This window comes from Heloderma suspectum, chromosome 5 (genome assembly GCF_057233095.1).
Source record: "Heloderma suspectum isolate Gila_16-S chromosome 5, 16-S_ref, whole genome shotgun sequence".
Lineage (NCBI taxonomy): Eukaryota > Metazoa > Chordata > Lepidosauria > Squamata > Helodermatidae > Heloderma > Heloderma suspectum.
In genome coordinates, this window is record NC_139462.1 from 102,380,431 (window position 1) to 102,405,282 (window position 24,852).

At 40.8% G+C, this 24,852-nt stretch overlaps 1 protein-coding gene across 1 annotated transcript in view; it reads right to left on the reverse strand.

Moving 5' to 3' along the window:
* UBE2K (ubiquitin conjugating enzyme E2 K) overlaps positions 1-24,852 on the reverse strand; it is a 39,490-nt gene that overhangs the window by 14,075 nt on the left and 563 nt on the right. Inside the window, exons 2-4 of the mRNA XM_084856940.1 lie at positions 8,097-8,190; positions 1,326-1,384; positions 353-435 (exon numbers count right to left, since the gene is read on the reverse strand). Coding sequence (XP_084713066.1) covers positions 353-435; positions 1,326-1,384; positions 8,097-8,190 — 236 coding nt within the window. The remainder of the gene's footprint in view (positions 1-352; positions 436-1,325; positions 1,385-8,096; positions 8,191-24,852) is intronic.

Consider the following 24,852-nt stretch of genomic DNA (forward strand, 5'->3'; position numbering starts at 1 on the left):
TGAAATGGATCTGAAAACCATGGTTTGTAGACTAGCACCAACCATAGCTTTTGAATTCAGATGCTATGGTAAACTATGGCTAACAAAAACTAGGAAGTGTACTTGCAGGGAACATTCTAAATTGCTAAACCATGGTTTAGCATTACTCAGTGGCTTAGTTGCGATGTTCTCTTTGAGTAATTCAATAAACCTTAAGTTACAGTTCACAAACATCAGAACTGCATTTTTCGTTGAAATTAAAGTAGGAAAGATTAAAGACAGCAAATGAACACACACAACAGATCTCCACAGCCACTGTCAATAGCTGTCCAAATATTTGGAGGATTTTCAAGAACTTTATGCAAAACCTTACCATTGATCTTTTAGAATATCCAAACAAATAGCTCCGGTGACTGAGCTAATATTAGGATGCCATATTTTGGTGATAAACCGCACCTAGAACATAAAACACAAATTTCAGTGAAAATAGCTGCTTAGCTACTAAGTATTAAAGACAGCTTCTAAATATTTTAATGTGAAAACCGTGGCTGTTCTCATGAACAAGATATGGTGATGAACCTATCCCTGGACTATACTGGAGGTGGGGTTCGCATGATTAGATTCTCTTCATACAAAAGAAAAAGGGATTCCTCTATACTGACATCTAGATTCCTGAGATGATTCTAGCCTAGCCTTCTTGCTGAGATGCTTCTTTTCTACTTATAAGAATTGAGCTTTTCTTGCATTTCCTCATGTGAACTCCCACCTGCAATCTGAAGCAATACAGTCCAGACATAGGTTTAGGAACACAGGAAGCTGTATTATAGAGGGCCTGTTCACATGTCAAGACAGCCCACCATGGGTTAATTTACCAGTAATTACTACAGTTCTATCACTACATTTTCTTGGATTTATACTAAATATCTAAGAAAATACAGTCTATATCTAGAAATTCCAATGAAAATGTATCCCTAAACAAATACATATAACATTTCTACTATTATACTCAAAAAATAGAATAATGAATATTCTAATTATAATTTGACCCAGTTCTAACAGTAAAGGCCTTCATATCGGTTATCAAACAGAAAGCAATAGGAAAAAAAATGAAGCTCTTCACAAAAAGAGCTTCATTACTTTGAAGGCAATTTGTTTTAAAGATCTATCAAGGCTTTATTGTCTGTACAGCATTTTAGTGACCAGGGACTACTGACAGAAAGTGACTAGAATGACTATTCTTACTGTATCTGTCCAGAAAAATCTGGGAAAAAAAGCACCTCATAACAAAGTGTCTACTACATAGAAACAATCCAAAGGATTATTAATAAGAATTATGCTCACAGTACCTTGGGGGGATTAAATGGATACGTTTCTGGAATTTTTATTTCTAGTTGATATCTTCCTCCTACAAAAGCAAAACCACAAGCATTATATACTTTGCTAGCATTATTATACTAGAATACTGAATCCATATGAAAGTGAATTAAATGACATTTTAAAAATTTGTCTTAGAAAAATAAGCAACAGCAGATTTAATTTCAGATAGAAGGAATCCTAATATGAGGACTTAAATCTTTATGCTTCTATGTGCAATGGAGTTCGTTTGTTCATAATATAGACAGATTGCATTAATAAAGCTTCTCCAGCATATTTACCCCTATCTCTATTTCCTTTCCCCTGTGTTTATTTTTAGTTTGTAAGCCCCTTAAAGTGGGAACCTTTCCACTCATTCTTTGTAAAGCACCATGTACGTAAACAGAGCTATACAATTACATTCCATCCGATCATAACTCCCCTATTCCTTATTGGTCAAACTACTGGCACATGACACAATCCACTAAAGATTGTAAGTGAAGTCCTCCATTTATTTCAATGAAGTAGACCGGGGAAAGGCCCACAGGTACCAAAATCTCTACCCCTCCCACTTATTAAAAAAACAACAACACACATTTTCTTACTGGCAGCTGGGGTCACTTCAAAGCAAAGTGAGGGCCTCCAACAGCTGCCGTCTTCATTTTTTATTAATGCCTTTGTACTACACAGTGACTAGCCTTTGTGACTAGCCACACCTCCCACGGCAGCCATTTTGTGGTGGTGCCCAGGACAGTTTATCAAATTTCCAAATGTGCCCACGGGCCCACAAAAGTTGCCTTCCCCTGAAGACTGTATAAAACACAAATGCAAAAACAAATCATAAGTCATGATGCCAAGCATAAGCATACACCTTTTTTTTTTTTTTTTCAAATTAACTGGCAATCTGAAAAGAGAAGTTATTAGAGATGGGCACACTCCCCAAGCTTGCCTTGGATTAACCCAAAAATGATCCGAGTTCTTCTGGGAAATAAAAAAATCTCAAAATTTTCAATTATTTTCCAAGACAATCTGAGGCAAAAACTGCCCCCTCCCTCTGTCCTTGTCAATGTTCCCTGTCCCCAGAAACAGCTGCTGCCAGCTACTTAGCACCTCAAAATCCCCCCCCCCCCGGTAAAGCAGTGATAGGGAACCTCTGGCCTGCAGGCCAAATTTGGCCCACAAAGGTTCCCAATCTGGCTCCCGTGGAAGCACCTCCACCACCAACACCTCTCTCCCTGGTCCCACCCTCCCCTGACTTCATCCCCATTGTTTTACATTTCTCTTCACAGAAAGAGGCACTGAATTCCATGCCTCTCTGCACAGAGAAAGGCACTCAGATGGTGCTTGGGGGAGTTGCTTCAATTTCCTGCCTGAAACCATGGAGAATCGCTACCAGTCAGTGTCAACAATACTGGGCTAGAAGGACCCAAGCTCTGACTCAGTATAACACAGCTTCCTATGTTCCTATGTTCAGCTGCTGCTTAGAGGAGCAGCTCCTTAAAGTGTTGGCCAAGTCCCGCCATGTGCCACATGAAAGAAGCACTCAACTTGGCCAATGCTTCAAGGAGAATCTCCAAAAGCTGGGCAAGTCATGCTCTGCTCCAATCAGAACAGTGTGTGACAGACACACCCGACTTGTCTGGAACTTGGAGGAAACACTTCTCCAAATGCCAGCAAAATCCTTGTGTAGCGTAGAGAGGGGCAGGGAGCTCTGTGCGTCTCTCAGCAAGAAGAAAGGAAAAATGGGTAGGGTAGGGCTGATGATGTTGGGGGAGGGGAAAGGGCTTCAGAAGCAGGGTCCCCCCCCCCCCCCGCCAACGTCATCTGGCCTGCCAGATTGGTCAGTGTGGGCAATCTGGCTTGCAGACCAAAAAAGATTCCCCACCCCTGCTGTAAAGAAACAGTGGCAACAGCAGCACATGGAGATAAAGAGAAGGAGACTGCAAACTGCAGTTGCCCTTGGGAGACCTACCTGGGGCTTTGCAGCTAGACATGCTGCTTATCTGTACTCTAAGGAGACAGAAAGAGGGAGAAAAGGGATCAGCTGCCAACCAGGGAAGGAAAGGGTATTTGGGGTGGTGAGGTGCTGGTGGCAAGGAGTAGTGGGGACAAGAAGGGAGGGAAGCCAGGAATTCTCCTCAAGCTTGGATTTTGATTTGAGCCAGAGATGAATTCAGGGACTTCAAAAGCTCAGTTGAGACAGGCTTTTATGAGTCTTCAAAGTTCTTATCACAGCCTGGCTTGGGAGAACTTCATCAGCAACTCGAGCTCTTATGAATATTAACTGAAGTATCTAATGGAATAGCATTTTATTACTTTGAAAGAAAAGAGACCGATGCAGGCAGGCAAAGACAGGCAGAGACAAATGGTTATGACAAAAAGCAAACTTCGAGCTGAAGGAAGTCCGTTCCCTTCTCTTCAGATGAGTCTTGGGACGCATTCTGTTTAATAATTTCATTAGTAGCCCTAGGAAGGGAAACACTGATAAATTTTTTTGATGACATCCAATTCTTACCTGTAGAAGTTGCAAAATGAACAGGAAGTTAAATTCAGTACTTAAGAAATGTAAGATCACGTATTTGGGAGCTAGTAATAAACACTTTTGTTGGTGGATAAGGACACATCTAGAAATTACGGAAGAAAGATCTGGAAATCTTTGCCAATCACAAGTTGACTATTGGCCAGTGCTGCAACAGCAATGGCAGCAAATTCATCTTTTAAAAATGCACCAAACACTACAATTCCAGTGGAAATAATGATGTATTCATGCAGTATACTGCATTGGCAAGAGCACTGTGTCCAAATTTAGATTCATACGTTCAAGCAGGGAAAATTCAAACTGAAGACAAGAGTATGATCTTTGAATGAATGAGCTATATTATGATAAATGTTGAATAAATGGTTAGATGATTGGATAGTATTCTATAAATATACATTGGATAGAAGGAGAGAGTGCCAAGAGGTATGAACTTTGTTAATACATTTAGTTTTGAAATCATATGTTTTTAGTGAACAGTGTAACATTCTCAAGACTCTCGCTAGAACAAACCTGGGAGTGAAGAATCTCATTTGCTTCAAACCACAGCATTTGAAGGGTATTACATTGTTATACCTAATCCCTCCACTGGAATATTTTTCCTCATAACCCAAAGATCTGGGGATCTTTCCTTCCTCTGGGAGAGACAAATATTTTCAACTAGAAATGAAACTTGGTGTAGGGTGGGTTGACTCATGCCAGAGTGTCATGGACTTCTTGAAGTTTCACTGTGGGTATTTAGTGATCCTCCCTTGGGTAGGAAACACAGCTGTCTGCCAGAAAGCACCAGGGATGATGGTACTTAAAATGGGGAACCTGGTCGCCAAGACCAGTTGCTGTATCTCAGCAGGCATTCATCCAGTTTTGCAAACAGCAGTCTGGAGCAAACTACATATTCTGTCTCTATGGAAATAGAAAATACATTTTACTTCCTGTTTTGCTTAATCTGTATAGCAAGCAGTGTGTTATAAGATAAACTAGAATGCAGACCAAGTTAGTTTTAATGCTGAAAATATAATGGAGGCTCAGAAAATAAGATCAATATGTAGCTATATTGTATTATAAGAAGTTGCATCTATAGACATGTCTGTTGCTGCTTTAATATATCCATGCCACATCAAATACACTCCTTCTGTAGTAATACTTTCTAAATCCCCATCTCATTAGGTAAATGAGGAATCACTGAATATTTGTTTTTTTTTTTAATTTTAAAAAGTCGAAGCACTCCTGAAGGCAGATTCTACGTTAACTCACAGTACCGAATATTTGGTGGTTTTTATATTTGTGAGAAACCATGGATAACTTTTCATTATTTATACAGTGCCATCATTAATAGACTCGAATGAGTGGCAGAGACCAAGTACCAATGACTATGGTATCGAGACAAGGGCAACAGGCTTCAACAATGATAATCACGTGAGCAATAAGAGGAATAACAATAATAGGTGTGGCCCCAGTGGCTGTCCTTCAGCATATAAGACTATCACAATTCTGCCCTGGAGTACTGAGTAAGAGAATGAAGCTCCCAGCATCCTGTGGACTAAAATTGGGAGTGATATGCCCTAGAAGTCTTGGACTGGTCATATTCTCAACAGCAACATTGTGAAGACAACCAACGCAGAGTAGGGGCGCATCACGTATAACCCAGAGAACAGTACAGAGGAGGATCATGAACAAAGTGAAGAGTACATGAGTCCTCCAGGATAAGGTCACTGATTTCCCCACATGATGCAGGTGGTCTATGCACAGGCTGGTAGGACTTGAGCAATAACACTGAAGACAATACTTCCACTAGCAGTATCTGTGGGGAAGCTGCAGTGAATGTTTCCAGGAACGAGGGAGATGGTAGGGAAAAAGAGTATTGATTCTGATACCTCCCACTGCACAGGTTGCTTCGGCATCAAGACCTTCTTAGACAAAGCAAGATGCAACATGTTAGTCAACAATGACTGAGCATCCATGGGCTGTATGCTGTGCTTTGACAGTGAAGAACACTCCAGTGACTTATCCCTTCTCCTCTTAGACTTCTCAGAGGAACCCAGTCCATGATATTTCAACACTGATTTAGCTACAAGTTTCACTACCAGCTTGGAGTTTAGGGTTGGAGGTGTGACCAGGGTGCTGGGGGTGGGGTGTCAGTCAGTACCTAGCCTGATACCAAAGCAGATACCAAAGTCCTGCCACCAAAGAAGCTGGAGGCCTGGCTGCCTCCAAGGAGCCGTTGCACATTCCTCTCATGAATCAAGGGATCAGCCAAGCTCAAGGATGTGGCAGCCTGCTGCTCTATCAGGATGCAACTCAGAGCTGATTTGGAGCAGAGTGTTGATGGGTAACTTTACTAGAGTCTACTAGCTGAAGTGCCTTCCCACACAAAGCCATGAGGCCCTGTTTCATCTGGCCTGTCTAGTAACAGTGATACAGTGCTTACAAGATTCGATCAAATGACTCTCTCCCAGACAAAGGGGCAGAGATCATGACTGTCTGAAGGCAGTAACTTGCTTCCACAAACTACTTGAAGTCAATAACAAATAAGAACGCAAACCAACAGGGCATAAAGACTGAGAAGATAGAATGAACAAACAAAAGTTGAAAAACAAATACACTGGTCTTTGAATGGTTTTCTCTAGCCTAGAGCGACACTCCCTGAAGCTACAGCCATGGCAGCTGGAAGAGAAATGAGTGAGAATGCAGAAGCCACACCCCTGAACGTGCGACTGGAGGACAGGGGAGGGACTCCCACCAAAACTGTAACCTAGCTGTAGAAGTTTCCCAAATGGAAATCAGTGTAGGTGCATAACCCATGTGGGACTACATTGAAACTACAAAAAAGGTAATAAGAAACCAGAATGCAGACCAAGTTATTTTTAATAGTAACAATACAAGCGAAAAATAAGCACTATGTAGCCACTGTATTACAAGAGTTTCATCTATGTAAACATCGTACTAGTTTAATATACCCATCCTATGTGCTGGTATACTCTATAGTAATTCAATGTTTTCTGAATGCCTATCTAATTAAGTGAAGGAAAAAACTGTTGTTTATCTGTGTTTTGATTTTAAAGGAAGAAAAATTCTTGAAGCTATATTCTACATTAACTCACGGTACTACATATTTGGTGGGTATCTGTTTTTCAGAAACCATGGATAGCTTTTCATTATTATTTATACAGTGCCATCACCGTACATAGCTTTAAGTAGTTAATGTAAAGAAGAGGTCTGAAAAGTACACTTAAACTTTATATGTGTTTACATGTCAACAGATGCCTACCAGCTGCTTGGAATTTTGTTGCTGTGCTGTGGTCAAAGGTAGGAGGGGGAGAAGAGAAAAAAGCATGCTGAAAGACCTGTCAACAGCTGAATTTTCAATGTAAAAACTAAAAGCCTGCAAACTTGATCCTAAAAATGATAGGTCCTTACGAATACTTCCCCTTGCTGGACATTATCCAGTGTCAAACAAGCAGGACACTGGCATTCTCCCAGCACTGCCTATATTATTAACATAAAACTCTTTGTCCCACAGCAACTGCTGCATTACTCCTTCAAATTGCCTGTACAATAAATTGAGTTCTGCTTTAAGTATTTAGATCAAGGGTGGGCAATTTCAGGTGGTCTGGGGGCCAGTTCCCTCCCAATGAGCCTTCCTGTGGGCTGCACCTCCCTCCCACTGCAGTGGTGCCAAAAAAATGTTTTTTTTTTTAATTTGGGGGCAAACTGCTATGGAAGTTTAAGGACAATTGTAGCTTGGTTTCAAGCTACGTCGGTCCTCAGTAAGCCTAGTTGCCAGCAAGGCTTAATGAGGACAAATGTAGCTTGAAAAAAATATAAATTTGTTCTTAGTAAGCCTCTGTAAAAGTCTGCCACTAAATTTTGGTGGCAAACCATATATTTGTAAAATAAAAAACCCTGATTATTTTGGGCAATGGGGGAGAGCATGCATGTTGCCCACTCATGATTTAGATGTTTCAATTGATAAGTTAAGCACAAAAGTCATACTAACTCTCACAAAAGCCAAAAAATATGTACATACGCTAGCTCAAGCAGCCATATGCTACAAACCAGGAAGTAACTTTTATTTATCCTGTGTGAATAATTAACTGCAAGGCTAAATATATTTTAGTTTAGTTTAGTAACAGGCTTCAAAATGGGACACAATATAATTTCTTATGAACTTTAGCTTCAAGCAACAAGATTTTTAATATTCTATGGCTTATATAAAAATATTACTTGCCTTCATATGGTGTGTCCGGAGGTCCTGCTATTTCTCCTCTTAGTTCTGTAAAATTTTCATCTACAAGATCTACTTTAATCTGATTTTTGCTTGTCTTAAAAATAAAAACAGAAAAATACAATCAGATGCTAATATGTACTGGATTCTCTATTTCCTTAAATTTAGAGAGATAAAAAGTTTTATACCAGTTTGTTTTAACAGCCAATGTACAGACACACACTACAAGCCACATAACCTCAATATTTAACAATTCTGAAATCATATTTATGCAGCCATTGAAATACGTTTGGGGTCAGACATCCTATAAACACATAACATTCCTAACAATATTCCTAGCAGCATTTTTTAATTGGGCTAGGGCTCCAAATCTTCTCATGGTTAAGCTGCTCAAATCTCATTCAAGTCAGTAGAATTTAAGAAACCTGACTGTGTGCAGAAGTTCCATACTGATATTTAAATTACGAGTGACTACTTAGATTATGCATCAAACCACAAAAACTGACATTAAACACAAATTCCATTCTCCATAATAATTAGATTTAACATAACAGCCTTCAAATTAGCTCAAAATCCTATTAAAGCATAGTTCTAGATTGGTTTATTCATTGTTTTTTAAGATTATGGAGTCGGCTAGGAAATATAGCTGTTGCAATTGCAAGTATTACACTACCACTGGCTATGAATATGGATACTTGGCAAAAGCAGACTTGTGGCCCTCCAGCTGTTTTGGCCTATAACTCCCATCAGCCCTAGCTAGCATAGGTAATAGCGAGGGACCATGGGAGATGTAGGCCAAAGCATCTGGAGGGCCAAAAGTTTCCCACCCCGGCTTAAGTTCAGCCACATATGCAGATGCATCCACCTCTTGGAGCAAGGAAGAGAAAGGAAGCAGGAAATGCACCTATGGCAAATAGCATCTTAATCCATACACTACGTTCAACATTTGAGGTCCTCCTCCAGCTGCCTACTCCAATGGAAGCTCAAAAGACAGCAATAAGGGAGAGGGCCTTCTTGGTGGTGGCCCCCCAATTATGATCTCCCCAATGAGGTCCACCTGGTGCCAACATTGTTATCTTTTCGGCACCAGGTCAAGACCTTTCTCTTCTCCCAGGCATTCGGCAGCATATGATAAGTTTTAATCAATCCTGGACTGTCGTATGGTTATGGTTGTTTGCTTGAGATTGCTTGTTTGAAATTGTTTTAGATATATGTTCTCTTCTGTATATTGTCTGTTCGTGTGTTTTTAATGTAAATGGCTTTTAATCTCTGTATATTGTATTTTTAATGCTTTTAATCTTTGTAAACTGCCCAGAGAGCTTTGGCTATTGGGCAGTATAGAAATGTAATAAATAAACTGATAAGCTCAAACACAGATTTGTCTCTGAAGCATCCATGTTTCTTATATAAGTAAGGGAACCATGTATATGAGTTACTTAGAAAAGGAAGTGGGCATACTTGGGATTTAATAGCGGCCATGTACTGCTATAAAATCAGTGGGAATCTGCTATAGACTACAAGGTTTGAGATGAAAGCTTGGAAGCAAGTTGGTCAGTACTACAATTTGGCAAGCCAGTCAACTGACTGATCAAATATTGCCAATTGCCTGTCTATCTGACAGGCCCTATCGTTTGGCCAGTCAAATATTGTCAAATATTCCAAGAAGAATATCATTGTGTAGATGGCAGCTTACTATTACTATTATATAGTGCCATCAATGTGCATGGCACAACTCCCTACCAAAGTGGCTTACGATTTATAATTTGTGACCGAAGAGGAAGGGGACGAAAGTGGAGTTAAGGATAGTAAGGAAAGAATTTCAATTGGATGTACTTAAGATGAGTTACAGTAGGGCAGGGGTAGATAGGCTGGTAACCTCCAGATATTCTAGGGTACAACTCCCATAATCCCTGACCATGCTTGCTAGGGCTTACGGGAGCTGTAGTCTAAAACATCTGAAGGACATCAGGTTGCCTACCCCTGCCATAGGGCATGGGGACATGGCGATTGTGCTAACAGCTTCACAGAAAAAGCACCCACCATGCACCAAGATGGGTGTCTGAATTGACCTGAGGGGACAAGCCATTATATAGGCTATCCCAGAAAATGGTTTAGGTACATACTTAACTATGTTGATCACAGCCCAGTTAAGTGCCTTGATAGGACACTTCTCATGAGCCCCATGTAAGGATTCAATATTCTGAAGGAAGAGGAGAGAAGTGTAATACACATACACCACACAATACGTTTTTTTCACAGAACAGAATACGCTCACTTTCCACACAGATGATCTCTCAGATCTATTTATGATGGTGTCATATGGTAGCAAGAGCAGGAAGGAAAGCAGCAGTGCTGAGCGAACCAAGCAACATAGCAAAGCTCCTCCACTGATTACCCACCATAATTTCAGGCATCTCCAAACAGAAACACAAGCACCCACCCATTATAAAGAACACTGCCTAGTGGGTAGAGTATTGGACTAGGACCAAGGAGACCAAGATTCAAGTCCTCACTCAGCATGAAGTACACTAGGTGACACTGAGCCAGCCAGACACACCACCCACCCACTAAGCTTAACAAATAGCCTATAGCAAGAGTCAGGTAATTTCCCCTTGCTGCTTTACTATCAGATCAAGACTATAATCCTATTGCACTACTTGGGAGCGATTCCTCTGGAACTCAGCATAACTTATTCTTAATGTTATGCTTTATGTTACACTGTAGGAGCTGATTCAGTACCACTGCTTCTTGCGCTGCTGGGATAACATAACCCCCCCCCCCCCCCGACCATGCAAGTGCACGGGAAGCCTACACCTTGGCTTTACATGCTAGCACCAATCCTCTGGGAATAGTGTTTAACATTTACAGTGGCAGAAACTGTAGCATGTGCTCCTTTCGCATTGTCCAGGACTTATCACGTTACCTGACTGCACAGAAAGGAGCAGTGGTTCCCATATGTCATATGAACTATGTCTGTGTATAACCACAGGATTTGGCTGCAAATTAGCAAACTTAGGATGGAAGGAGCCTCCATTCCAATATCAGCTCCAAATGTTTATCAAATTTATAGGAGACTGGAAGCTGGCAACTCAACACTAAGAGGAATGACACCTACCTAGAAGAGACAGACATGTGAAATGGGCTTAGATATAGTCTGCATCTAAATTAAGTTGCATTTCTAAAAATGTTATTAATACAAGTAACACAGTTTTCGTAGACATGACTTTACTTAGTACACCAGCTTTATTTATTAAAGACTAAAAAAATTAAACTTGCAATGCTTTCATGACTTTTAATGTGACCTAGCCAATACAGAATTCACACACCACATGCCTGGGGACATTTTGCTGCCTTGAGTATAGACAGACATTACTATTCCTCTTCCAGTTCCACAGAAAGTTGGATCTGATGATTATAGTAGCATACCCCACTCCAAATCAGATATACACTTAGAAGTCTAGTTGAAATTCTCAAAATATTCATGTGCGATGAACAGGACATAGTTTTAGAGATCCATGCCCTTCAGTATAGTTATGTCTTCACACCTAATTATACCTATTAGAATTGGTAGTCAAGTGGTGGCAACAACATCAGGATGTGTATTTAACAGTTCTCTCTGTCTTTTAACTCTGAGCACCGTTAATGCTAGTTTGTTGTGTGTAGCATTAACAAAACACAAAAATCACAAAATGCGACACTGTAATCTACTCTATTGGGCATTTGATGGTCTACGTATTATAAGACAGAGCTACTGTAACATTTGTGGTTAAGAGTAAACTACATGAGGTGGTGATGTGAACATGTCTTGAAACCTTGGCTAGCGCTTCTCCTCTGCAAAATGGCATAAGGAGGGAAATTATTAGCAGTGTGGCTCTCACCACAGTGAGAGCCAGTGTGGTGTAGTGGCAAGAGTGTTGGACTAGGAGCTGGGAGAACTGGGTTCTAGTCTCCACTCGGCCATGGAAGCTCACTGGGTGACTTTGGGCCAGTCACAGACTCTCAGCCCAACCCACCTTACAGGGTTGTTGTTGTGAGGATAAAATGGAGAGGAGGAGGATAATGTAAGCCGCCTTGGGTTCCTTGCAAGAGGAAAAAAGGCGAGGTATAAATGCAATCAATCAATCAATCAATCAATCATCAGCAAGCAGGGTGAAAGCAGTGGGTCGGCAGAATATTTAACTTTTCCCTTACCCACTACTCTCTCCCTCAAACGCTCTCAACCTGTGGTTGTGAGAGAGTTGTATTTATTTACAAAGGATATTATTTTTAAAGTGTTTAGTACCCATTCCTACGATGCATCATTACCAGGGACTGTAAATGGGATTTTTGCTGTAGTTGATGACTGAGTGATATATTGGCTGGAGTAAGAAAGCCATGAATATTCTCTCCTAAAAAGACTACATAGATGTTTTTTGCTTCATGTATGCAGTGTCAAAAGTGGAATTCCTCCTGGATGCCCTCAGGTGATTTGCCAGCCATCCTCTGAAATGCTTTTATGCCTCCCCATTGCCTTCTACAGCTCACAGTTTAGTTTGCTTGCTTAAGTCCTGCACATCTTTGAGAGTATCCATAAGAATGTCACCACCTGTTTGTATGTGCTCTTGACTTCGCAAAGCCTACAGATATTTATTTTTTTTACAACAGAACAGATATTTAACCTTTGTATTACCTGTCCGGAAAATATGGTGCATTATCCTCATCACCTCAGAAATATAAGTATATTTCTAAGTTCTCAACAGACAGAAGGTGCTACCTTTTGGACAAATTAATATACCTTTTGTAGACAGACTACACTGTGCCATGAACTTTCCCTCAAGTGGCTGTGAAAGTTTTAATAAGTTAATCACTCCAATTTTGGTTACAATATTTACAACATGCCAAATAACCACTAACTGTAGTCCAGCAGATATACAGAGCTACAAATAAGTTACTGGTTGCAATCCTGAATCTACACATACACCAAAGTTTTTATCTATAGTACTTCAAAACAGCAGCACTCCAGAAGGCTTAGGATATTATGCTATGTGTTCTGAAAAGCTCAAGTCCAGATATTCATCTCCTCCAGCCTCTATGTAACAACCTAAGTTGCCCTTTATATTCTTGAAACAAGCAGGGAGATCACATTAAATCCAAAACTACGTTGGGACTGTGGCCTCAGTTTGTAACACATTCTTTTCCTCCACTGGCTAAAACATTGTAAAGACGTCTCAGTTTCCTCAAGAAACTTCTTTAAAAAAAAACACAAAAGTCTAGGTTATTTATTCTACCTTGTCTTCCATCTCCAATAAGATTTTTATATAGCCAGCCTGTACCCTGCAAGCTTATAACACATTTGCACAGGCACTGTATTACAGTCAATGTTACTGTAAGATAATGTTGGCTGGTACACATGCCCCGCTGGTTCATGCCAACTGCCTTCTAGCTCAATATCCTGGTTGACAGTGGCCTTTCTTTACCAGATTTTATCATGGAAGAACATAAAGGCCACCTAACATTTAAGGAACAAGTGTCAACAAAAATGCACTGCTCTTCAAATCCAAATGATTCTTCCATTCTCTCTAAATTAGCTAACAACTTGAAAGGTCCAATATCCCCAACTACACAAGAGAAAGTACCACAGTTGTGTGGGAGGCAAATACATTACTTTTAACTTGTAGACTGTGAAGAAAAATACCATTCAAATTATGAAACATTCATTCCCTATTTCTTTTCTCAAGATTAGTTACAGGCTGCATACAGCCATATCTTAAAACCCAGACTCACTTTTCCTTCCACAGCTCAAGGCCAGCTTTCCCCTACTTTGCAGCTTATTTGACAAAATGGCCAGCAAATTCAATGCTAATGCAGGCATTTCAGGCAGCAAGGCTATTTGCCTTTAAGTAAAATCATAATGCCCCTTCATGGATCACTGCCTTGTTGTGGCGAAGGGGTTTGCGTAACTCAGTGAAGCCATAAGCTATGCCGTGCAGGGCCACCCAAGACGGACAGGTCATGGCAGAGAGCTCTGACAAAATGTGGTCCACTGGAGAAGGAAATGGCAACCCACTCCAGTATTCTTGCCAAGAAAATCCCGTGGAATGTATCACAAGACTAAAAGAGATGACGCCGGAAGATGAGCCCCTCAGGTCGGAAGATGTCCAATATACTACTGGGGAAGAGCAGAGGGTATTTCCAAGTAGCGCCAGAAAGAGTGAAGCGGCTGGGCCAAAGCCGAAAGGACACTCAGCTGTGGATGTGTCTGGTGGTGAAAAGAAAATCCGATGCTGTAATGAACAATATTGTTTAGGAACCTGGAATGTCAGATCAATGAATCAAGGTAAGCTGGAGGTGGTTAAACATGAGATGGCAAGATTGAACATCGACATCTTGGGAATCAGCAAACTAAAATGGACAGGCATGGGCGAATTTAATTCAGGTGACCATCATATCTACTATTGTGGGCAAGAACACCTTAGAAGAAATGGAGTAGCACTCATAGTCAACAAAAGGGTGGGAAAAGCAGTACTGGGGTACAATCTCAAAAACGATAGAATGATCTCAGTACGAATCCAAGGCAAACCATTCAACATCACCGTAATTCAAGTCTATGCCCCAACCACTGAGGCTGAAGAAGCTGAGGTTGATCGGTTCTATGAAGACCTACAACACCTTCTAGAACTAACACCAAAAAAAGATGTCCTCTTCATCATAGGGGATTGGAATGCTAAAGTAGGAAGTCAAGAAATCACCGGGATAACAGGCAGGCATGGCCTTGGTGTACAAAATGAAGCAGGACAAAAGCTAATAGAGTTTTGCCAAGAGAACACGCTGATCATAGCAAACACTCTTTTCCAACAGCACAAGAGGCGACTCTACACATGGACATCACCAGATGGTCAGTATCAAAATCAGATTGATTATGTCCTTTGCAGCCAAAGACGGAGAAGCTCTATACAGTCAGTCAAAACAAGACCTGGAGCTGACTGTGGCTCAGATCATGAGCTTCTTGTTGCAAAATTTCAGCTTAAATTGAAGATCGTAGGGAAAACCACTAAACCATTCAGGTATGACCTAAATCATATCCCTGATGAATATACAGTGGAGGTGAGGAATAGATTTCAGGGATTGGACCTGATAGACAGAGTGCCTGAGGAACTATGGACGGAGGTCCATTACATTGTTCAGGAGGCAGCAACAAAATCCATCCCAAAGAAGAAGAAAGGCAAGAAAGCCAAGTGGCTTTCTGATGAGGCTTTGCAAGTAGCTGAGGAAAGAAGGGAAGCGAAAAGCAAGGGAGAAAGGGGAAGATATACCCAACTGAATGCAGAGTTCCAGAGAATAGCAAGGAGAGACAAGAAGGCCTTCTTAAATGAACAATGCAAAGAAATCGAGGAAAACAACAGAATGGGAAAGACTAGAGATCTCTTCAAGAAAATTGGAGATCTCAAGGGAACGTTTTGTGCCAAGACGGGCATGATAAAGGACAAAGAAGGCAGGGACCTAACAGAAGCAGATGAGATTAAGAAGAGGTGGAAAGAATACACAGAAGAACTATACAGGAAAGATCTGAATGTCCCTGATAGCCATGATAGTGCGGTCACTGAACTTGAGCCGGACATCCTAGAGAGTGAAGTCAAGTGGGCCTTAGGAAGCATTAGTAACAACAAAGCTAGCAGAGATGACAGTATTCCAGCTGAGCTATTTAAAATCCTCAAAGATGATGCTGTTAAAGTGCTGCATTCAATATGCCAACAAATTTGGAACACTCAACAATGGCCGCAAGACTGGAAAAGGTCAGTTTACATTCCAATTCCAAAGAAGGGCAATGCCAAAGAGTGTTCAAACTACCGTACAATTGCACTCATTTCACATGCCAGCAAGGTGATGCTCAAAATCCTACAAGCTAGGCTTCAGCAGTATGCGAACCGAGAACTACTGGAAGTACAAGCTGGGGTTCGAAGAGGCAGAGGAACTAGAGATCAAATCGCCAACATTCGCTGCATCATGGAGAAAGCAAGAGAATTCCAGAAAAATGTCTATTTCTGCTTCATTGACTACGCTAAAGCCTTTGATTGTGTGGATCACAACAAACTGTGGCAAATTCTGAAAGTGATGGGAATACCAGACCACCTTACCTGTCTCCTGAGAAACCTGTACGAGGGTCAAGAAGCAACAGTAAGAACCAGACATGGAACAACCGAGTGGTTCAAAATTGGGAAAGGAGTACGACAAGGCTGCATATTGTCACCCTGCTTATTTAACTTATATGCAGAGTACATCATGAGAAACGCCGGGTTGGATGAATCACAGGTCGGAATTAAGATTGCCGGGAGAATTATCAACAACCTCCGATATGCAGACGATACCACCCTAATGGCAGAAAGCGAAGAGGATCTAAAGAGCCTCTTGTTGAGGGTGAAAGAGGAGAGTGCAAAAGCTGGTTTGAAACTCAACATTAAAAAAACTAAGATCATGGCATCTGGCCCTATCACTTCCTGGCATATAGAAGGGGAAGAAATGGAAGCAGTGACAGATTTTACTTTCTTGGGCTCCAAGATCACCGCAGCCGGTGACTGTAGCCATGAAATTAAAAGACGCTTGCTCCTTGGGAGGAAAGCTATGGCACACCTAGACGGCATAGTAAGAAGCAGAGACATCACCTTGCCGACAAAGGTCCGTCTAATCAAAGCTATGGTTTTCCCAGTAGTAATGTATGGCTGTGAGAGCTGGACTATAAGGAAGGCTGAGCGCCAAAGAATTGATGCTTTCGAACTGTGGTGCTGGAGAAGACTCTTACGAGTGCCCTGGACTGCAAGGAGGTCAAATCAGTCCATCCTAAAGGAAATCAACCCTGAGTGCTCATTGGAAGGACAGATACTGAAGCTGAAGCTCCAATATTTTGGCCACCTAATGCGAAGAGAAAACTCTCTGGAAAAGACCCTGATGCTGGGAAAGACTGAAGGCAAAAGGAGAAGGAGACGGCAGAGGATGAGATGGCTAGATAGCATCACCGATACAATGAATATGAACTTGAGCACGCTCCGGGAGAGAGCGCACGACAGGAAGGCCTGGCGTGCTATGGTCCATGGGGTCACGAAGAGTCGGACACGACTGAACGACTGAACAACAACAAAATCATAATGACCATTTGAACATTAATTTGAAAGATTGTTCAGCATCTTATTTGCAAAAAATGAAAAAGGTACAATCAACTTGTTTTACAAGGACTGCCTTCACCCTTACTTCCAGACCTTAAGATCAGCTACAGAGGCCCTGCTTGCAGGCCTGCCTTTAAATTCAGTTACTTTTGGCTCCTTTCCAATATGCTTTTAAGTGGGCGGTAAACACTTTTTTATTTCAATCTGCTTTTTATTGAAATAAGTTGAATGTTTAAACTATCATTTTCTTTTTTTAAGTGTAATATTTTTTTTCCAGTCTGATCAGGAACTGTTTTATCCTGTTTTAAGTTAAAAGTTTAGATATTGGTTTTAAATGTTTTTATGATACCAGTTTAGGCCACCTTGAGGAAACTTGTGTTTTGAAAGGCAGCACATACATTCTTAACAAAAAAACCTGTTTGGGAAGTGTGTGTGGGATTCAGCCCGTCAGAGCTGTCCACCAGCTTCTGCGGCAAACAAAAAGCATAGATTTTCCCAAAGGCTGTACATACGCACAGAACACACTGGCCCAGTTTGCATGTCATGGTAAGCCAGATTTTTTTAAAACTGTGGCTTACATTGAATGAGCAAGCATGCTATTGGATGCTGATTGATCCTGCTTGGCTCCTCTGCTAGCAAGTGCAGTTGAACAAGCCAGGGGCTTCATCCATGGTTTGTTCAGAATGATGTCCAAACTGGGAGCAAACCCTGGCTTATGACTCTAACCTGTCAGAAGAGCAACTAACCAGAGTTCCCAATTTGGATGTTATGCTAAACAAACTATGTATAGAATGAGACAACAAGCTAAACAAATCATGGACAGACAGACCTGGTTTATTTAGCCATGCTTGCTTGCAGAAGAGCCAAACAGCAACAATCAAACCATGTGCACCTGCTTGCTCGTTCATGGTAAGCCAGAATTCAAACAAGCTCTAGCCCTGCAATGTCCAAAAGCAACCACTGAGTGCACTTTTCCAGCGGGCTCATCATTCCAGTTACGCATATTTGTATACAGCCCTCTGCCTTATCACCTGAGCTGCCTTTCCTCAACACACACCAATATAAAGCATCTTTACTTGGAAATGTAATGCAAGTTCTTGATTTCAAATGGATCACTACTTAAAGAAGATTCCTGCCTTTGGTGTCTTGCAGTACAGAATACAATCCATACATGTTTTTATTTGTGCTACCCTTCAAAGTGTAGCGATTAAGGCAGATATTTCTAGTAGTTTCTAATGTACCATTTCTTGTTGATTGTTGAAGACTGCAAATTTCTATCTATAATAAGGTTTCTATAGCGTGACAGCTAATGCCACATTTTCCTTTTAGGGCAGACTAATGAACAGCACAATCCTATACATGTCTATTCAGAACTAAGTCCCACTGAGTTCAATGGGGTTGATTCCCAGGTAAGAGGGTACAAGATTGCAGCCTATAATACAGTATTACTACAGAGAAAGGATTCAAAGAGAATACAGAAAAATAATATTTCAGACCGATTTATTCTCAAATATTTTCAACGCTAATAATGTGATCTGTGTCATAACTGGTTCCCAGACTACACAGGAAAATTAGTCTTCTCCCCATCTTCATCTTGCCTGAGGTAGGACAAACAGTTGTTCTTTCAAGCAGACGAGCCTACTTTTTGTATATTTTTTACTTCAAAAAGATGAAGTATTCAAAGAATATTACCATTCTACTAATAGGAACAGCATTCTAGCACAAATATTGTTTTAGCATTTTCAATATGATCAAGTGAGCAATGCTTTTCCCTCAATAATTTCTAAGTGTCCAATTCTCACACTCTCTGAGGATCTGTCTAAAACTTATAACATTTAAGATGGCATATATAGGTAGCCTATTTTACAATTAATATAGTCACTTATTGAAAAACTGAAGCTATATAGAAGTTTGCAAGAATGTATGTCCTCCGCTCACAGAATCTTTAAGATGAAAATACCTCCTTCGGTGGGAAGATCAGCCCATCCCCAACAGGCATATCTGTTTCGCCTTTACAGATGGGAACATTTTACAAAAGCCCATCAAGCTATTTTACTATGAGCCCTGAACCCACTGCTTGCCTTCCCTCAAAGGTTTTGAATTATGCAGTTATCTTTCCTTATAACATCTTCTACATGGCTTGAAGATTCCTGTCATGCAGGATAACACTATCATTTCAGTATTTAGGCATTAGCAATTTCATTAGCCTTTTCTGGTCCGTTCAACTGGGGCACTTAAATTATGGATTAGTCTCTCTAGAGACATTTATCATATTTGCCTGCTTTTAAATGGGCTCTTGGCTCTTTTATTATGGGGGCGTTCTTTAGTTGAGCCTGAGCTATGTTTGTAGTCTGCTGCTATTGATATAATGTTTTATGATGCTTTACTATATTGGGTGATTTTTAATTTTGTTATTTTTTCTTATTGTAAGCTGCCTTAAGCTAATTTTATCACATAAAGGTGGGACAGAGATGTCTAAACAACAATTCATAATGCTATGACAAAAAAATAGATTAATATTTGCAAAGCACCACTTCTCTCAAAGATGACTGTTAATTTCAAGAAAAACTGTACCATCGTCTGAACAAGCCACGATTTTGCACATTGAGACATAACAGGAAACTGCAGAGAAGAGGGAAGCACATGTGCTCGAGACTCACAGTAACATGTTCTTGTAATAGGAAACCATGGCTTTCCATTATGCCTGCACTGAGCCTGAGAGTGCCACACTAGTGCATGACACAGTAACTAAGCATCCCTCTCTCTTTGGGATGGCTTTAGCTCTAGTCCACTGAATAAGCTACAGCGGGATACTGAAAGAGCAGGAGTGTAGGCTTCACTCTGGGCATAGCCAGACATGCCATAACCTCCTACTGCCTGCACAATTTGTTTCACCCATGATATATACAGGCCAGCCATATTATAGATAGAACCTATACTGACCAGTACTATAAAGAAGCTCAAAATTAAGTTATTAGTTTAATTTCTGGCAGACAGGACATCAACAACTACTAACAAGAACTTTCAGGATAATCATCCTGTTTTTGAAACCATTTAATACCTTTAAGCTCACTAGAGTGAACTAGACTTGTTCAACTCTAAATTATCCAGGCAAGGAAGCTTTTGCTATCAGCTCCTGAAGGGACCATCAGTGGCCTGAGAGGACTGTTGGGGAAGCCCTCCCCCACCTTCCTTAGGGCAACTTAAGACCTGTGTGCTCTGAGGGAAGACAGAAGAGGAGGAGCCCAGGCCAGGGAGCTCCTGCAGTCAGCTCCTGAAGAAGCCTTCAATCATCCTGAGAAAATATATATTCTGATGTTTTTGGATAACATCTGTTTCAGTATTTAAACATTGTAAATTGCCTTGGCAGAAAGGTGATATAAAAATGTATTAAAGAAATAATCATTTTTCTCAACTATCATCTGGTCATGAATCTCCACTTTTGTTGCAGGATCCTGAAGTGGGTGGCAGCTAACCAACTTCAGACCTTAACGGATTATACAGATTTCAACCCATTTCAATCTTGCTTTTGGCCCAATTTTGGGACTGAAACTGCCTTTGTCACCCTGGTAAAACACTGACAACCTTCTTATACTGGTTCTGATAGCACATAATGACAGGCCATGGTTTAAACAAACCATGGTCTGTCAGGGACAAGTGGGAGAAAGCGGGCATGTTGCCTACAGTGGGTCAGCCACTTCCACTTTAAATCAACAACCTATGATTGGCTCCTTAGCAGGTTATACAGCATGAGGTCTGAACCCAGACCACTGGGTTATTTAGGAGCTAAACGCCCCAGCAATTAACCCAACAACAAACCATGGGCTAACAGCTGGGTTGTTTAGCCCATAAACGACACACCCGTCCAGGTTTGGACTTCACACTGAACAACCCACAAAAGAGCTGATTGTGGGTTATTTGAGTAAAAGCGAAAGTGGCCGGTGCACGAGAGACAGTACACTCACTCTCTCCCGCTCGTGCAGGACAACCCACAGGTTGTTTAAACCATGGATTGAAGTTGCATACAAGCCATATCACAGAGTCAATCTATTTGTCCATCTAGCTGTGGCCCTCCAGATGTTGCTGAGCTACAACTTCGATCATCCCTGACCACTGGCTATGTTTCTGTGGTTGATGAGAGCTGGAACCCAACAATATCTGAAGGGAAACGGTGTAGACATTTGACTGGCAGTTGCTCCCCAGGGTTTCAAAAAGGATTCTTTTCCAGACTTATCTGGAAATGTCAATGATTGAACATGTGATCTTTTGAATTTAAAATGTGCTCTAACACTGAGCTAGGGCTTTTTCTCTGGAGCCATATGGGAAGTATGATCCTGTTGATTCCCTTGGACTTCTCCCATGCTTTCAGATTATCATTGACGATGGTATCTTTTTGAATCACTTATTTGGGATGGGAATTGGGGCAACATGCTCTAATGGTTCTATCTCTAGCTGGTGGGCTGATTCAAGAAGGTGGTGTGAGGGTATTTCTGTCACACTGGCTGCTTTCTGTTCTGTATTTATTGGAATGCATTATGTTTTCAACTATTTAAGCCACCATCAGGACAGGGCAATATTGGTGGAAAGGTAGGGATATGTTTTAAACTGAAGGATACCCAGAGTTAAAAAAAAAACCAAAAACCTGCATTAGGAAAATAGACCACCACATCTAACCAAACGCATAATCAAAACAGACTTAGTGCCTGGGTTCAGACAATCACGGGGGTAAAAGAAGCCACCACCATGACTTCTCTCCCCACCGTCGCGCCCATTGTTTGCATAATTACCCATGCTGCAGCGCAGGTTGGCATGTCATCTGAACCCGGAATGCAGCAGAGCAGGGTAGCTTCACACCCATGACTTGTAGCAGGGGTTGTAGGGTCAGTATGAAGCCATCCCCACTGCTCCATGTTTGAATGACACACCAACCTGCTGCCCAGCAGCACAGGTAATTACGCAAATGATAGGCGCACACATACAGCAGGGGCAGGGGAAGAAGCCACAATGGCAGGCAAGCCACCCCTGTGATCGTCTGAGCATGCTCAGATTTTTCCTTTTCTAAATAAAGACAGAGGTAACCAAATTATATTCTGAACTAAATCACTACAAATTCTATTACATTTAGCAAACTGTCTGCTAATTTACCAGCACTCCTGATTTTCTAGCCTTTTGGATATCCGCCAAATAATTTATATAAATTAAGTTTTACAGTGAATATATGTTCTGTCTGCTTGAAAAGTTACTGTGGAAAGGAGCTAAAGACACTGATTATGTAAGAAAACACACTGTTGTGCATTTATGTAGCCTTTTATTTTGTAACTGGGACACAAGTAAACTTGCACTGAAATAAATTGGAGTGCAATGTGCAATACCACTGTAAACGCATTCCTTTGGGTTTTCTATGCTAATTTTGGAAATCACTGCTTTCTCTTTGTTAGTACAGGCTAGAGAATCCATCATCTCCAGAAGAGATTGTTTCCTTCAAATCCTCAAAGTTAGCATCTTCTTGTAAAATATTAAACTATCTTTCAGAGTTCAGCACTCAGCTCAATATTTTACAGGAATACACAGTACCTCATCATTCCAAAGAAGAGGATAGAGACAATGTGACAGTCTAAACATATGTGTTGTCTTTTCCTGAATATTGGTGTTGAGGAAAAGCAGAATTACTTATCATAACCATTCTAAACCTATCACATGCTTTCTGAAACAAAGTAAGGAAAAATTAATAGAGAATTGGATCAGAAGGAGCTGTGTTGAAATGCCCCTTCAGTCAGGAAACAAACTGGATGGACAGTCTTGGGCTAGTGATTTTTGTTCAGCTTAACCTACCTCACAGGGCTGTTGTGAAGATAGTGGAATAAAGCCATGTACGCCACCCTGAGCTCCTTGGAGGAAGGACAGGATATAAATATGATAAATCAAAACCCTCCAGTTCTTTTCACCAAATGCTATCAATTAAACCAACATTAAAAGGTTTCAGTCCATTAATATCTATATATTCAGGTGGAGGGTCAGAGGGCTTCTGGATAAAATACCTCATAGCCAAGCAATATATACCATTACTTATTATAGTGCACCAACAGAATTCTAGACACTGAATGTGTACCTCAACCACATACACACTATTTGGAAATAAAAGTCACTTCACACTTGATCTTCCTATGTAAAGATAATGGGAAGGGAAAAAATTAACATCTGTGAAGTGTGGCTCAAGTGTCTGTCAGGACAGGAAGCATGCAGGAAAGACTGTGGGCATGATGCGGCCAGAATTAAGAATTCAGATTTCAATGTGAGAGTTAAGCATGTATACACTTAAGTGCCTAAGATATACCTGAAATGGTGTACAACTAAGGTATTTCAAGTGTACACCCCAAAGTGTAAATGTGATAAGTGTGTATGCAAATATATATATCATACAGGTACACTCTTCACGGTGCTGGGATTAATTTCAGCTTTTTCAGTGTATTGCAAATCTAGTTTGCGTCATGTAATGTATGAAATGACCCTCAGTCATACCGAGAATCTGTGGGGACTGCTCTTACCTCACATGTCCCAGATGGTAATAGAGTGGTGTAAGAATAAAATAGTGAATAGTCTCCATACATTATGTCTTCAAAGTCTGTAACTGAAGTGCACAGTCTTCCCTAAGAGATTGGTTTTAGACAGTGAATATGTTACTAAACACCCTCTCTTCCTTTCATCTCTGCTACATCTACTTGCTCCCTTTTGCTCTTAAGTGAAAAAATTGCTGATGTTTAAGTGAAAAAATTGCACCATTTTTACACCTCCAGTTATACAAATACTTAAACTCGCAAACAAAAATCCCAGTTTTTTTTTAAATAAAGGAACAGTTCCACAAAGCACATGCTTTAGATCTTCTTCCCCACTGTGCATATGTGAAAGATACAAATGCAATTTTAAATATGCTTTTTAAGAGGCTTTACAATCAATAGTTGATCATGCATTACATTGCAGCCTTCCTGTGTCTGTTATCTTTGAACAGATGCATTCTATCTGAAACACATTTTTGTCTGCACCATTTTCCCCATAGAGTTTATAAATTTGAGAATGGATCTCTTATCGCCATCCCCAATATTAACATCTCCACCCATTATGAGGGGAAACCTTGACAGTTTCACAAATCCAAATTTCCTTTACAGCTGTCCATTTCTGCTTTCTAGTTAAAAATGACAGGGGAAGCTTCACCAGTTCCATCAACACTGGAAAAAGTTCACCAGTGGATGCTGCCAGAATGAACACCAACACCGGTGCACAAAATAATGCTTTTAATTTAAAAATAAACAAACTGACAAAACTTTCCTCTCCCCTTAGCAGACTCACCAGAAAATAAAGTGGGGGACAAAGGAAGAAATGGGTGGTGGAGTAGAAAGATACCTGTGGGACTGTATCCAAGCCTACCTGCAGGGTGGCATGGGCCTGCATTTGGGGCAGAGAAGGGGGCACGATTTTTTCTGACACAATAGCTAGAGAGGATGTGTTGACATTTGAGGGGGAAATAGCACAACTTTTGAACGGTAGAAAAGTGATTCAGCTGAAGGGGGTGGGGGAGATTCATACATAATCATTAAAACGCTTTAAAAGCGCTTGTGATTTTGGCC